This window comes from Anthonomus grandis, chromosome 14 (genome assembly GCF_022605725.1).
Source record: "Anthonomus grandis grandis chromosome 14, icAntGran1.3, whole genome shotgun sequence".
NCBI lineage: Eukaryota > Metazoa > Arthropoda > Insecta > Coleoptera > Curculionidae > Anthonomus > Anthonomus grandis.
In genome coordinates this window covers 20,877,830-20,894,908 of record NC_065559.1, presented here as the reverse complement: position 1 = coordinate 20,894,908, position 17,079 = coordinate 20,877,830, and the positions used below count along the sequence as shown (strand labels likewise).

General features: G+C 33.7%; 1 protein-coding gene across 3 annotated transcripts in view; it reads right to left on the bottom strand.

Moving 5' to 3' along the window:
* Positions 1-17,079, bottom strand: part of LOC126744737 (oxytocin receptor-like) — a 504,438-nt gene that overhangs the window by 105,866 nt on the left and 381,493 nt on the right. For all 3 annotated transcript variants that reach the window (XM_050452271.1, XM_050452270.1, XM_050452272.1), the window contains one exon: positions 9,396-9,566. In XM_050452271.1, coding sequence (XP_050308228.1) covers positions 9,396-9,566 — 171 coding nt within the window. The remainder of the gene's footprint in view (positions 1-9,395; positions 9,567-17,079) is intronic.

The window sequence follows — 17,079 nt, the reverse complement described above, 5'->3', positions numbered from 1 at the left end:
CAGGCAGATTAATAATAAATAATAATGTTTTATCTAGCAGTGTCGATTTTACTGTTTCACTTGCAAGTCGCATCAAATTTATAATTTATTTATTTTTGAAAACTAAACAAGAATGCCATACATTGGGCTATTGGAAGTTCAGAGGCGAAGAATTATTGCTCTGGCAGAACAAGGCATGTCACAAAGGCAGATAGCTAGAACGATGGGGGTTATACAAGGTGTTGTTTCAAAAACATATTCAAGATTTCTGGAATTGGGAACCTTAAAAAACAGACCAAGGAGAAGTCGTGAAAGAGCAACTACTGAAGGGCAGGATCGCTTTTTAGCTCAAATAGCAAGAAGAAATACCACAACATCTCATCCAGAGCTTCAAAGGCAACTTTTATAAGCTACGGGTGTGAGTGTTTCTGTCCAAACTATTAGAAGAAGACTTCGCGCTCGGGAATTATTTAGCAGAAGACAGTTAAGGGTTCCAGAACTTTCAAGGCAACATAAAATTGACCGTTTAAATTGGTGTTTGGAGCATGAAAATTGGGATATTGAAAATTGGAAAAATGTTTTATGTTCGGATGAAACCAGAATAGGACTACGATCCGATGACCGGCGGATTCGCATTTTAAGAGGTAAAGGGAGACAAGCTATAATTCGTGCTGCCAAACCTATCCCGAAATACAAAGGAGGTACTGTAATGTTTTGGGGTGGAATTATGATTGGTGAAAGAACTCCTTTAATTCCAATTCGACAAACCCTAACAGGTCAAAGGTATGTAGATTTGGTATTGCAACCTGTAGTTAGGCTCTGGCGAGGTGGTTTTGGCAATTTTTTTTTATTTATGCAAGATAATGCCCCTCCACATACCAGCAAAGTTGCAAAATGTTTCTTAGAAACGGAAGGTATTGCCGTTTTAGAGTGGCCTTCTTGCTCACCGGATCTTAATCCTATAGAGCACTTATGGGATAAGATAAAAAGAAAGATTAAAGCTCGCCAGAATGCTCCTAGTAACACTGAGCAACTTATTCAAGCGGTTTTAGAGGAATGGACAAATGTTCCCCAAGAAGACATTGACAATTTGATAAATAGCATGCCTCGTCAAATTCGTGCTTGCATCGATGCTAGAGGTGGCAATACTGATTATTAACATTTAATTTTAAATTAACTTTCTTGTTAAATTGTCATATTCAGAAAAATCATTTTTATAGAAATCTACACTTTTTGTTTTTTGTTCTATTATTGTGAAAATTGTAATCAGTTTCATTATTTTTTTTAATAAACTTGGTTTTGAAAAAGTGCCCTATAATCCTCAATGACTATTTTTTAAAATAAATTCCATTTTGCGAAATTACTGGGTGATTCCATATAAGTTTGGTTGTGTGTATATTGTTCTACAGGGTATTTCAGAACTATGGGATCAAACTTCTGGGGGTTGTTCAGTGCAACAGTAGAATCCATTTGAGTATAGAAATCCATGTCCGAAAATGTGTCACTACGCCACTACGGCCCTAAGATGCGTTTAAATTTAGAAAAAATATTAATTACCTAAATAGGATCTGATGCATTTATTGTTACCTTTTGTATATGATACCATCACAACAATTGTTCAAAATGTCTTGCCCCAACCTCAATACACCGATTTAAAGGCCGCACATGATTTCGGCGGACTACACTAAAAATTTGATCCTCGTTTTGAATGATTTCAAATGCTGCTGTTATTCGTCCAATTAAGTCTTAAAGACTTTACATGTCCCCACAAGAAAAAATCGAGCGACGTTAAATCGGGTGATCTAGGAGGCCAAGAAACTGCTCCACGTCTGGCAATCCAACGGTGCCCAAACGTTTTTGATTTCTTGATCCTAGACCTGCGAACTCTATCTACATTATTTCATTATATTTTAAATGTTTGATAAGTGTAACCTAATAATTTAGATAATTCCGATGTAAATCAAAATAATGTGCATGTCAAACATTAATTTACGGTCCAGCGTAATTCTAAATAAATATTGTTAAGCATTTTTAATATTAAAAAATACGACTGTTAGTCAAGTAATTTCGACATCAATAAAGTCCATTAAATATATAAATTTTTAAATCACTATTATATAACAAAAGTTTCATGTAATCTTTCTATATTACTATTACTAAACAACAGTCCGTGACTAAAGAATCGATGACTAAATCGTTGAGATATATTTGTTTGAAGCCAAGAAACCATGCCACACTTCTTTTAACCCCGTAGTATGTCGAGGTTACATAATCATATTCCTGTGAATAGCTATAACGCAGGCAAGAATTTTATAACATGTGATGGTTCACTTTATTTATTTCCGTAAAGGCAAGGCTAGTAAATATAGATTAATATAGGTAAAGTGACAAGGAGTCAGTTAATTAAAATTTGGCATCTTTGGTAAAGTACCCCCTAATAAGTAAGACATGATAATTAAATCGACCATTATAAGAGATGTGTGATAAATAAAAACGATAGCATGAAATGCTTAAGGCCAAAGCTTGGGAAAAAGCACATTTTCTTCCAAACTGATAGTAAAAGTAAAAAACCAGGAATTGTAGTCGAATCTTGAAAATCAGGATAAAGGATCAAGACGATGATCAAATAAAGAAGGTAAAGATGAGTAACGTCTCATCTGAAGCATTAGCGGAAGTAACTAAGGACGAAGTAGGTAATGAAAGCCGTAAAGAACAAAAACTGCAAAAAAGCACTCGGGGAGGAATATTACCACCGACATGATGATCGAAGGAGGTGGTAAACATTAATAAATAAATATCTCTAATAAGGTGAAATCATGGATGTCTGAAGGAACGTTAGTTATCTTCTTCTTTTTCCTAGTCGCTAGCCTGACACAGGTATCGTGATATCATAAAGTTGCCGATGCCTCTATATTTTTCCTGGTTTTCCATCATCTCTTTGTATCGCAAGCTTCTCAAGACCGTTCCTTCCAAAGACATATTCAAAATAGCCTATTATTTGCTCTGGTAACCGCATTCTTAGTGTTTTCTTTATATTCAATTTTTCTAATATTAACACATTTTCTCTGCGAGCTGTCCAAAGAATTATAAGCATACGTCTTCAAAAAAACATCTCCAATGCATCCAACACTTCGTCTCATTTTGGTCGCTACTGTGATTTCGTGACTTTTCCAGATTTTAGTAAATTTAGCCACTACATTTCTTGCAACAGCTAATCTACGTTGAATTTCCTCAGTGCATCTTCCTCTATTGCTTATTGCTGATCCCAGGTATACAAGCTGATTTGGCGATATTATTTATTTATATTGGTTGTTGGTTCTATCTATTATCATGATCCTTGTCCTTGTTCTGTTTATCTAATAGTAATAATAATAATAATAATAATAATAATAATAATAATAATAATAATAATAATAATAATAATAATAATAAAGGTCTTTTTATTTAGGAAAAAAAATACAATTACAAACTTAATAGTTGAAAGGCGAGATTCAGCGCACAAAGATTTAGATATCTAAATGCCTGTTCTTCCATCTAACCTAATTATCTATACTATACTAAGTTTCAAAATAGGAATAATATAAACGCTATAAATTATTAAGAGTACATCAACCAGCAAAAAAAAAAAGAAAATCTGACAGCATATATGCCTACACAAGGAAAAAGAAACAAATTCAACCTCACAAACAAAACACATCACAAAGCAAAAGATATCATAATATATCATCATAATATATAGTCTATTGCATTAATTGCTTTTGTTATCATCATCGGAATAGAGAAAAGAAAGTAAAAAAAAACGAAACGCCCACTAAATTATGCTTTATTGTTCCTGCAGTAATTTCTTAAAAATGTATTTTTTTAAAGAATATAAGCTAAACATTTTTTCGGTATTAGTTTGGCAGCTATTTATAATTTTTGAAATTTGACAAGAAATGATCTTTAATAAGTTTCGGTTGAGTAAAGCGGAAGTGTTAGCCTTCCTTTATACTGGTTATTAATAACGTGAACATCTGCGTGAAATTTTATTTTTTTATATAAGGAAAATGGAGATCTTAAATTAATTATTTTTAAAAACATTGAAGATGCCTGAAAAATCCTTCTGTTGTGCATAATCAACCACCTGGTTTCCTTAAGCTTGTGTTTTCTGGGGTTGCGCTTCCTTCTGCCACATATTAATTTAAGGTACGCATTATGGAGTTTCTGAATTCTACTCTCTTCAGCAGTTATCAAGCATGGGCCATACACTGCATCGCAATGATTAAGCTGTGATAGGACCAGCGAATCAGACAGTAGAATTTTTGTTTTTCTATTTAAAACGTAATGATGTGGATAAATATTTTTAAGGTTTAAAAATCCTTTTTGAATACATAAATTAACACGCTGCGTGAATCGCAGGTCACTATCCAGAATCAAATCCAAGCTCTTGCAGTGCTCGACGTGTTTTATAGGCTCGTTATTGATATTAATTAAGTCCCTATAATATTGTAAAAAATTATTTCGGCTTCCCTTGTCCTCAAACAGCATAAATGCTGATTTTATAGAATTTAATTGTAAGCAATGATTTTTAGAAAACTCGTAAACATTAGCAAGGTCATAATACGTCATGGAAGTTAGCAACAGAATCAGAAACGAAAATCAAATTTTTACAGTCGCCCAGATAAGTTCTGCACGCAATCTATTTTTTTGCATATTTAAGGATTTTCATAGTTACGTAGATTTATATTAAAATCCTCAACACGATAAATATTATCATATACTAGAATAAGATTTATCAGAGTATTCTCGAAATTATTTAAAAACTCCATGCATGAAAAAGTTGGACGTTTTAAGACCTGCCTCTATACTGATATTTTCTATTCTATCTAATAGTTGGCACAGTTCCTCTTTAGACTTGTATCATCTGCATATCTCAGATTGAAAATTTACCTTTCGCCAATAGTGATTCCGCTATTCTTCAGTGGCCTGTCACATAATCCATTCACCATATATATTGAATAGGATTGGACTCAGTATGAGGCCTTGCCTCACTCCCTTAGTAACATAAAAATAGTTAGTATCTCGTTTAATCTGACCCGAGGGCAGTCATCATTATAAAAATATTTTATTTATTTACTTATTTATATATTCAATTACAAACACCTTAACAGGTAATTACATGTAAATATTTAAAAAAACACAAATATTATGCAATAAGCTTATAAATCAACATATACAAATCAAACAAAAAAGCAAGAAAATAAAGTAGCTATATATATTATCTAACCTATCCCCCTGTCCCTCTTATAACTTTATTTTTAAAACTATTACAAGACTCTCCCGTAAATAGATCATACGAACTATAGTGCGTATTATACAATTTTATTAGTTGGTATGGTACCCCTCTAAATCCATGATTGGTACCGTGAGATCTTCATAAAAGAATCCTTTGATGTGTAACCCTATTTGGGACTTTTAATATTATCTTATTTAAAAAATAAGAACTATCTTTTTTACCGTTAAGTAATTCAAACAAAAAATAGATTCTGGCATTATTTCTTTTAATTTCCAAAGTTTGCAGCCCAACTAGCTGACACCTAATGTTATAACAAATAGTTTCGTAAGGGAATCTATGTTTATAAAGTAAAAATTTGCAAAACTTATTTTGAACTTTTTCTATACAATTAATATGTATGTTATAAAATGGTGACCAGACAATACAGTTGTATTCTAAAACACTACAAACTAAACTATTGTATAAACATTTTATGGTTCTAATATCACTGATTTGATCACAATGTCTCCCAATAAAACCTAGCATTCTAAAACCCTTCATCGTGATGTTATCAACATGAGCATTAAAAGTCAATTAATGGTCAAAAATAACGCGTAAATCATTTAAAGTGTCTACACTTTCCAGCAAACATCCGTCTAACGTATATGTAAAACTATAAGGAACTTTTTTCCGGTAAAAGGACATAACTTTACATTTTTTAACATTAAGGTTCAAGAAATTTTCTACACACCATTGATTAAAATTATTTAAATCTAGTTGCACTAAGGAACAGTCTTCATCACAGTCAATAGTTCGAAAAAAATTTATATCGTCAGCATATAAAAGACATTCACAGTGTTTAAAAACAGATACAGCTTCATTTATATATAAAAGGAACAAAATTGGCCTAAGATGTGATTCCTGAGGCATTCCAAAAGTCACTGGAATTTCCCTTCCAGTTGCTCCCCTTAGCTTGACTTGTTGAGTACGACTATTCAAATATGAATCGATCCACTTAAGATATGAGCCATGTACTCCCAATGCTTCAAGTTTCTTTATCAACAGACCATGGCATACACTGTCGAATGCTTTTTGTAAATCGGTATAAACAACATCAATCTGATAGCTTTTTTCTATATTTTCACTTAAAAAATCCTGAAAATCCGCTAGGTTTGTCGCCGTTGATTTACCTTTGTAAAAGCCATGTTGTTTTGGAGAAATATAGGATTTGAAGGTGTTAAATATTTCATCAGTCAAAATTCATTTATATATTTTGGAGAAGACTGAAAGCAAAGAAACACCCCTATAATTTCCACTCTCAGTTTTGCGTCCACTTTTAAAAATAGAGAATAGAACTGACAGCTTCCAATACGTGGGAAATGAAGATGTATCAAATGACCTCTGAAAAATTAACCGAAGAGGCTCAACCAACACAGATGAACAGTTTTTGATAAACACTGGTGAGATTCCATCAGGTCCTGATCCTTTATTGGCATCCAATGAGTTAGGTTTGTCCAGTATTTCTTCATTGATAAAAATATGATGTGAAAGAACAGACACCAGATTTTCTGGAACAGATGTAATGCATTTGTTAGAAAAATATGAATAACAGGATTCAAAATGGTCAGCAAAAGCCTCAGATACTTTCTCGGGAGTCTCCATAGTCATTCCCTTGTATTCCATAGATTTTGGTATTCCTTTATCTTTACGCAAATTGTTAACATAGGACCAAAAAATCAAACAAAGACCAATTAATAAGTAGAATCAGGTGAAATGGCACTTCTATTTCGGAAAGAACTTGCTACAACTTCCTCAAAATTCACCAGATTCACCATGGCTTTTGCTATAATCGATAAAGCACATAAACCTCGTAACATTAAATTCTCTGAATTTTTCTACGATCTGCCTCATGTTCAACATTTGCTCCCTAGTGCTGCATCCTGGGACGAGACCCGCCTCTTTTTTTACAATTTCAGGTAGTAGAAATGGTTTTTATCCTTACTAGTATTATTTGTAACATGATTTGACTGCAATGTGTGATCAATGCTATTGTGTGTTAGTTGCTGCATAAATCCCCTGCTTCGTATTTATTAAATGAAATATATGTTGATGTTGTTCAGTCCTCTGGCCACGTGCATGTCTCCCATATCTTTTGGCAGATTCGGAGCATTATATCTACTCCGATATCATCTAGGGTCCACATCATTTCAGTGGGTATATTATCTATATCAGTGACTTTATGTCTCTTTAGTCTTCACTTCTGAGTATGAACATGATTCTCCTACAGCCTTCTCCATCATCAGATTTTTATGGTTTGATGCTAAGGAACGAGTTATCTGCTTTATTTTCTTAAACATATCGTAAGTTTCATTTTTGTGTTCTTCCATTTCTTGGCATATTTGATCAACGGGCTGTTTTTGTCTTTTTCGACAAAATCATCTTATCTCATTCGTTATTCTCTATTCAGTGCGTTGTAAGCTTTTAGTTGTTTTACTAACTTATAATCTGTCCCAAGTAACATGTTATCCATTGCTTCCTCTTTGCTTTTGTGTCATTTGTGATGCCTTCAGCAGCATTATTTAATACGGATTTTTTGTCTGTCTATGTCTGACGGATCACTAGGACGTTCATTTATAATTTCCTAGTTCCGCTGATAGAAATTAATGATCGCTGTTGCAATCCATACCCGGATAGATCTTAGCCTCTTTAAATATAGTTTTCTAGCAAGGTTTTGTCGTAATGAAATTTATCTGATTCCTGTATTTATTGCCAGGTAATATCCAGGTATATAAACGTCTCTGATAGGTTCATCATCATCATCATCATCATCTACTTTAGTAGCACCAATATTAGCATTGAAATTATCCAGGATTAAAGTAAACTAAAGTTATACTATTTAAAAAAAATAGATAAGGTTCAAATGATGAACTACCATCCTACAACTCTACCTACTATCTCCTCTACTATCGCACCTTTTTAATTACTACACGTAACTAACCCACAATTTGCATGAGTATCAGTCAACGAAACAGGCAGGTTTTAGAAAGGTTTACTCAACTGCGGATTAGTTGCTTAGCATGAAATTCTTGAATGAAAAGTACAAAGAATTCCTACTTTGAATCTGGTCCTTATAGACTCCAGATTCAGACAACAAACTTTTAAGGATTGGCCTTACGATTAATTTGAATGGTACATCATTACATCTTTAGATTTTATTAAAATCTAACTGAATTTTATGTATAAGGTCTTATTCTTGAGTTAAACTAAGTTATTATTCTTAAGTTTCTAAGACAATTTAATTTTTTGTAAGAAATGATGCTTATGCGTCGCTAATCATATTTTTTTCCTGTAGGAATAAGGTGTTCATTACTAAATTTACGCTTAACTTCTTAAAAAAAAAGGATCGACTTGAGTACTATTTGCATAATATTTGACCAAGAATAATACAGCGAGATTAATGAAAGAAGTGTAATAGTTAAATTAAAAAGTTTTCCAAACATAACTTTTCTTAAATGAAAACTCTCTACTTTCATAATTTTTCGTACTTAGGATTAAAAGTAAAGGAAAGTTTTGAACGAGGTGATCCATCTCGATTATACTTTACGAAATATTAATTAAGTAATTAATATCTTAATCGTAAAAATACTTTAATTCTGCTTTTAGTTTCTTCGAGGGAATGAAAGTTGAATATTTAAGACATGCATAAAAAATTAAGATTAAATTATCTGTAGTCATAGTGAACACTTTCTTGACGAGAATTAAGCTCGCTTAGGAATATGTGCTTTCAACTTTGCAAGACTGTATGTAAATCGACAAGATTGCCAACAATTTTAATTGTGCTATTGACCTCGATAGCATTAGAAAAAGATACTACTGCTTTTGTTTAATCGATGCTAGAGGAAATTTTTTCTCAATATATTCTTGTAAATTTGTGACCAGAGATTTTCTATTGGAAATGGTATTTTGTGGATGTATTGATCAATTGTTAAAGAAAACTATTGTTTCTTGCCAACGTTTCGAATTATATTTAATTTATCTTTAGGGCTCGAAGTCCGACGAAAGAGAACTACGACTGTTGAACAATTGATCAATACCCCCACAAAATACCATTTTTTTAATATAGTTTTAAATATATTAAATATAATAAGGGTACAAAACCTACCTGGGGTACACAACATAATATACTTGCTAGCCAAGCTACATACATCATTACTTTGGAACATCTGGAAGTCCAAGAATAATAGGTGAGTGGATAGCAAATGGCTTGATGTCTATCTATTGCTGTTGCCATGAGAATATAGGAACTTAGATATGGACCTAAGGTTTGACCAAACTGAAAAAAAAATTAGGTTAAATTACATTAACTAATGATTAGTTTGATAAAGTTACATATTAAAGTTGTTAACCTTTGATACTATTATATTATTTAACCTTAATATACGGTGTCCAAAAAGGGTATCAGCAATGTGATGTTTGCATAAACCAAATACACCATATTTCTATGATCATTTATTTATGGCAAATTAATGTAGTCAATGGAAATTTATGAACCAAAAACTATGTTGTCTAAATGGTGTCCGTTGCACTGTATATACTCAAACCGAGAACGAAGATTATTGATAACCCGTCCACACATTTCCCTTGATATTAATCTTATTTGCTCCTGGATATTTTGCTTTAATTGATTTGTATCAGCTGGATTATTCTCGTAGACCTTACTTTTGAGGTAACCCCATAAGAAATAATCAAGTGGCGACAGGTCCGGGCTCCTAGGAGGCTAGTTAATATTGCCTCTTCTTGAAATGACTTTATTGAAGAATAATTGTTGAACAGCTTCAATTGCCCGATTTGACGTATGGCATGTCGCACCATCCTGCTGAAACTAGGTTTCTAGTTAAAACCTTGAAACTGTCGGAGAGATAGTGCAAGAAAATATTGTAACATTGCACAATACCACTCGGTATTAACGGTAAGTGCCCGTCCATTTTAATCTTCAAAAAAATACGGCCCAATTATGCCATCAGCAGACATAGCAGCCCATACGACCACTTTGGGGCTAGTGGACGTTCGTGTTTTCTGCGAGAATGAACGTCATACCAGTACCTGCAATTTTGCTTTTGAGTGCTTTTTGAGTTCTGATTTCTGAGGGAATAAAGGGCAAAGAAATTAATTGGATTAAGTAATTTCTGAGCCACAGGCCTCGGTCAGTTGAGATTAAGGGTGACAAGAACGGTATTGTTAATTATACATTCCAATCGCGTTTTATAGACGTAGATACCGGTGCTCCACAGGGCTTACTTTTGTCCCCACTTTTCTTTATTGTGTTTTGCAACAGCTTAAGTGATGACATTGGCGGACCATATACAGTACTAGCCCAGTTTGCCGATGATTAATCCCACAAAAACTGTAAATTAGCCTTAGATCTTACAAACTCTATAGCCTTACAGATACAAAAGTAGTGTGAGGAAAATCAGTTAGTCCTTAATTCAAGCAAAACAAAATTCATTCATTTTTAAAACAAAAGACTTTGAAAATAATTGATAATGATATGCCCCTAAGCATCAATGGAATTATTGTATATGAATCGGACAAAACTAAGTTTTTGGGTCTAACTTTACACAAAAATTTAGATTGGCAAAGCCATGATATGAAACAGATAACGTCGGCAAACTTCGCTATTTACAGTTTAAAAAACATTGGCAGTAGAGAATCAGTAATTTAATTTTATTATGCATATGTCAATAAAAAGAACATTTGTTATTCAAAAAAGAATTGTACGGACAATGTATGGATCCGCTTTTCGAGAGCATTGTGCCCTTTGTTTAAAAAATTAGGAATTATGACAATATACTCTCTTTACTTATACAAAGTATGCTGTTTTGCCTCTAAAAATGAACATCTCTTTCAAAAAAATTCTGATGTAAATATTAACAGTAATAAGACAAGACATAGATTCGATTTTGCAGTACCTAGACATGAGACAACCATGTATGAAATGAGTCCTCATTATATGTGTGTCAAAATATACAATACATTACCCGATGAAATTAATAAGATAGAGGGGTACAGGCAGTTCAAGCCAGTAGCAAGAACGTTTTTTGTTCAGCACCCTTTTTATTCAGTGGGTGAATACATAACTCATATAAGCTTAATCTGTTTGGTTTTAAATATCCATATTGTAAGCTGGTTTTTTTTTTTAAATATATACCTAGTTTGATAAGTCTGTGTCTGCTGGTGTAGTTAGTGTTAAGTGGTGTGTCTTTTATTTTTATTTTACTTGGCTCTAACTGTTTTAATTTTAAACTTTTTAACTTAATCTTAATTCTAGTACTATTCTTAAATCGACGACCTTATATTACTTCCGTAGATGCAGACAGCCAGATTACAGAAGCAATTTCAATAGAGCGTGGATTAAGGCAAGGATGTGTACTATTCCCGAGGTTGTTTAATGTTAAATCCGAATAAGCCTTAAAAAAATGTAATAAAGATATTAACAGCCAACGTTAGAACAACATCAGATATGCAGTGATATTCGTAGACAGTCTAAAAGGTTTATAAGCACTGATGACACGTTTAACTGAAAGTAGCCAATAGTACAGATTAGACTCAAACACAAATAAGATAAAATATACGTTCATAGGTAAACGTCTAGTTTTAATTACACAGCTTGGTATCACCCAACAGCAAATTGAAAAAAATTAAAAGCTACACATGTCTTAGCATGAATATAAAGAATCAATGAGATCACTCCTTGGAAATAAGACAACCAGAGGAACATATACAAAAATGGGCACCCTTTTCAAAAACCATGACCTGCCGCTGAAAACTCTTCGTGCTACAATGGTATAATTTTTTTGAGTTCTGTTATACGGAGCGGATGTTTGGACGCTCTCGGAAGTAGCTACGAAAAAATTAGAAGCGTTCGAGATATGGTGTAACAAAAATATCCTAAGAATCCCCTAGATCGATAGTCATACGTTGAAGTCATACGTAGAGTTAAAAAAGAATGCGAAGTTACTACTATTATAAAAAAACGTAAATTGGAATACCTAGGAATACCTATACTCATAACAAAGTATGAATTGCCATGTTGGTCGCTAACATTTGGATCGCCATGTAAGGAAAGCATAAACGTCGACTGAGAAGTCATGCTTTCTTTCATTAAGAGGACAGGTTGCCTGCTTAGAACCTTTAAAGGCTAGAATTTGCATTGCCGTGGATCCATGGCAGTTTGTTTGCTTGCAACATCTCTGACGCAGTGATGCTAAATACTTACGTATAAGAAACAAAAATAAACTTTATTTTTCATTTATTTTGAGTGGCACAAAGCAATACTACTGTGCCCCTTCAATAAAATATGAAAATTTTGATTTTTTTTAAATGAAAATATGGATACTCTATAAAGAAGTTAATATTCAAAGTTAAATTAATATAGATAACGTATATTGGAGAAAAGGGCAATAACATCGTAACAGCGCTCGATCGTATTGTTGATGCGACCGACACAAGGAATCTTTTCCAGTGACGCCGACAAAAATTATTTACATGATAAATATTTTTGAATAATAGATTATGCTTTAAATATAAACAATATTATCCCTTATGAGCGTTTTTTTAACGTACTTTATTAGACTAAAGGTATTTGTACATATTTCTGCTAAGACAATAAAAAAAAACATAAAATCAGTCCTGTTAATAAAACCATGTAAAAAATGTGAATGTTTTATTCATTATAGCCAAAAATATTTATATTCAAAAATATAAAGAATCTTGTATTTTACACGCACTTCATATTTAAGTTTTTACTTAGGTTTATTTCTCTAATCCCCTATTCTATGTTCATGATGAAGGTTCTTCTTTGATATAATATTATGAGATATATCGGTATTTACTTGTAAAAAGATCGGCTTGAATAGGTAAAAATATATGACATATAATTATTAGAAAATAAAATGACGTGCACAAACATAACTGTTTTGTTCATTAATTGACATGTTATTATAGTTTGTTATTAGACTATTTTTGTCTCGTTCCGTAAAAAAAATGAAAACATTTTAATCGCACACACTTACAATCCACCTTCATGAGTTGATGTAAGAACCTTCTTGTTAACGTCCCTCATTCTACCAGTTATTTTTGGTTTCTTAGCATTTTTATTACCCATTTCACTATCCAGGGCTGTTACTTCTATTATTTCGATAATTTGTAACCAAATAATATATCTTAATTGTTTAAAACCACGCAAACTAACAACGAGAAAAGAAAACAATAACACTAAGACTAACAGGCTATATATCGTATGATTTCACAGTGTTGTCAACTTGAGATTCTGCCTTTTTTTGCTGTTTTGCATTGACATTTCCTCTTTTTCCCGTGTATGTCATATTTTAAAATCGCTATAAAATCTTAACCATCCTCTTTATTGCAACGAAGGTGCTAAAAAAGATTTTCGCATTGAAAAGTACGTGCAGCGATGCTAAGCTCAAAAATCAAAAAAATTGACATTTCCCCTTTTTTCCCGTGTACTCTTCAATTTTTTTTAGCCAGATAGTAACAATGAATACTTAAATCAAATTATGGTTGTACCCCACAAACTAAGGTTTCGTTGTGAAAATTAATTAAAAAGTCAAATGTTAAATTGATTGACTTGCAACCATCTGAAATCGGTTTAAATTTTTATTATTTATTGCATTAAAAAGTTTTATCCAAATCTTTTGGGACTTATAGCCGTTTATCATTTATAACATTAATTTTTTACCAAAAAAATTCGTTTGTAGAGGTTAGCATCAATCTAAATCATCTAAAATCGGTTTAGATATTTATTATCTTTTATAAAAAACAGTTTTATCTAAATCCTTTAGGAGTTCGAGACTTTCATTTCTTTAACATTTGACTTACTAATTAATTTTCACAACAAAACCTTAGTTTGTAAAGGTTTGGGACCACCACAATTCAATTTAGGTATTTATTGTTAATATCTGGACAAAAAATTATTAAAATACCTTGGGAATTTTAGGAGATACGGGCATTATATTGATTAAATAACAGCGAGCGCGGACTATAAATACGATGTTGCTGGCAACCGACGCATGGTGCGTTCTCGATTTTGGTTGCTGGATATAGATCGGACGCTAGCTTCACACACAGAAATTTAAATCCCAAGATCTTCTATCACTAAACTCTCTCCACATTATAACAAGCTAGCACATTTCTACGGTCCTCCTAAAATACCCTAAGAAGAGATGCCTTTGCGACCTATCACCAGGTCCAGCGATTCGTCAACATTGGAACTTAAAGTTTATGTTGAGACAACACGGACTCCCTTGTACGAAGCTCATTTCGTAGAACTCCTTTAGGTCACAAACGTTAGACCCAACAATAAGCTAGTGAGCTTTGATGTTGAGAGTCTTTATACAAATGTGGTCATCGGATAATACTTTAACATCATCAATGAAAAACTCAACACTGGCAGAATGCACTTGATTTCTACTGCAGGCAGTGACGGACCTTTTGAAAGTTTGTATGCATAACTAGTACTTTCAATTCAAAGATAGGTCTTACGCCCAGACGACGGACTTTCAATGGGTACATCCTTATCTACAGTGGTGGCCAACATATACATGGACTGGTTCTAATCCAAAGTAAAGATATGGCTTCGATATGCCATTGACCTATTTAATATCTGAAAAATGTGCAATAGTTATTAACAAGAATTAACCAGGCTAGTAATGCCAGTGGCTTAACAATAAATTTAACAAATTCCAAATTTTTGGTAGTCAGCAAGCAAAATATTGGACATGTACAATTGTCCATTGGCCAAGAAATAATAGCATGAATGGATCACTATGAATACCTCGGATGTTACCTAAGTAGTCAATGGGACTTGGACGGGAAATACGCCTTTTTTCCAGTTTTCACTATTGTAACAGTTTACAAAAAGACTTAAATAAGACCTTTTTGCTTTTCCAATCAAAAAATAAAGAAAAATCAAGAACTTCACAAAGCCGTTTGACAAGATGACATTTCGGGCATCACTGAACTTTTCCTTGAAGTGTTGCCACTCCAAATTTTTTAGAAACGGTATCAATAATAAAAATGTTAATAATTTTTTTAAATTTAAAGGAAATATTTTTTTTTTAGAATAGGTTAAATCTATTTTTACTTTTTATTTTTAATCAAAAATCAATAACCTAAAACATACTAAATAAAAAATAAATATGTGTTAAAAACGATTTCGTGCCATTAAATATTTAATCTTATTATTATATATAAGATCGGTCGGCCAGTAAGATTCGATACGGAAATTGACATAGACCCATCCAGAATAAAATTCCAATAAATTGCTTCATTTCATTCACATTTGTGTCACGCCACTGGTGAATTCTGTTTGACCTTACATTGAAAGGCATATCTATTGGTTCCAAAACCATTAAATTGAGGATATGTTCGTTTAGGAGAAGGCTGTAGAAATCAATTGGAGATTTATCATAATATTTTTCATACATTTCCGGGCAAATTCCTGATTTAGGAGTCGAAAAAGTAAATATTTTTAGGTTTGTACCAGTTACCTGATGCCATGCAAGATCTGTAAGTGTATATAATGAATCACCTGCATCGAAATTTGCGCTATATTTTCTGATAACCTCTTCAATAATTTCTATCTCAAGATCAACAATATTGTCATCTGGTGGTGGTGGCGGTGTGCTGGGATTTTTTGACGTACAAGGAATGTTCGAATCATCTAAGGTATGGTACTTTTGTCGTTTCTCAGGAATTTGGGAAAATACCTGCTCCCGTCTTAGACAGTCCAAGGTATCTTCTGAATCACTTGAATTCTCATCAGTACTAGTAATATGTTCGTCAGAGATGTCTGCAAAAGGATCCTCTTCTTCATCAGATAAAATCTCTTGAAACCATACATTTTTTTATTTACTGACATAGAGTCCATTCGTAGTAATAATATTAACATTATAGAAGGCGGCTCAAGTTGCGGCTTTTGATGGTCAATCCTATATATAAACGTATATGTAATTACAATGTCGTATTATGTCTTTAAACATAATAAAATACGTGAATCCTTACCGTAAATAACCAATAAGAAACTTACCTGCCATAATTTAATATACTTGTTTTGTTCTTTTTCATAACTCATTTTTAAAGCTACAAGGTGCTTTGAACGGGCGTATGACCTACTGACCCGTCCACCGGTCAAACCTACGATAGAACATCCAGGCATCGTTCAAAACCGGGTGTCGGACGTGAACTTCCGAAACAAATGGAATCGTCGTTTTTCCCCGGAAGGTTTCCCTCTTACATCGCCCGGAATGCGGTCTCCCGTGCGACCGGCTATGGAAAACGCTTAATTATCTGTAGGACTCGCGTTCGTGGCCAGCAAACTCCATGTCTGACGAGATCTTCCCCCTAGTAGGGAACCCCCAATCGAGCTTTTGGCGCCGGCTCCCGAGGCGGACTGAAAGTCGCCGTTAACGGGAGATCCGACTGTTCGCTGGAGGCCGGGACCACGTCCAGTGTCGGGACCCGACACCAGACCCCCCATTAAGGCTCATGCTTCGCAGAGCGGACCACCAGAGTCCAACTGGCTCCGCTTATCCAGTACCCCTGCCCCTACGAATCCGACACCATTTGAGGAGGGCTTCAGAGCCGACTGGTGGGACTCTCTCCTCCCCGTAAGACCAGTTTTGGCCAGAGTTTTCTATGTAGACGCTCCACCACTGACTGGTCACAGATCGAGGAGGCTGTGCGTGTGCGCATCTCCTCTGCCTCGTATATACTCTGACTGTAACGCCCGTTGCCCAGTACCGGGATTGGGTGGCTACAGCCAGTTT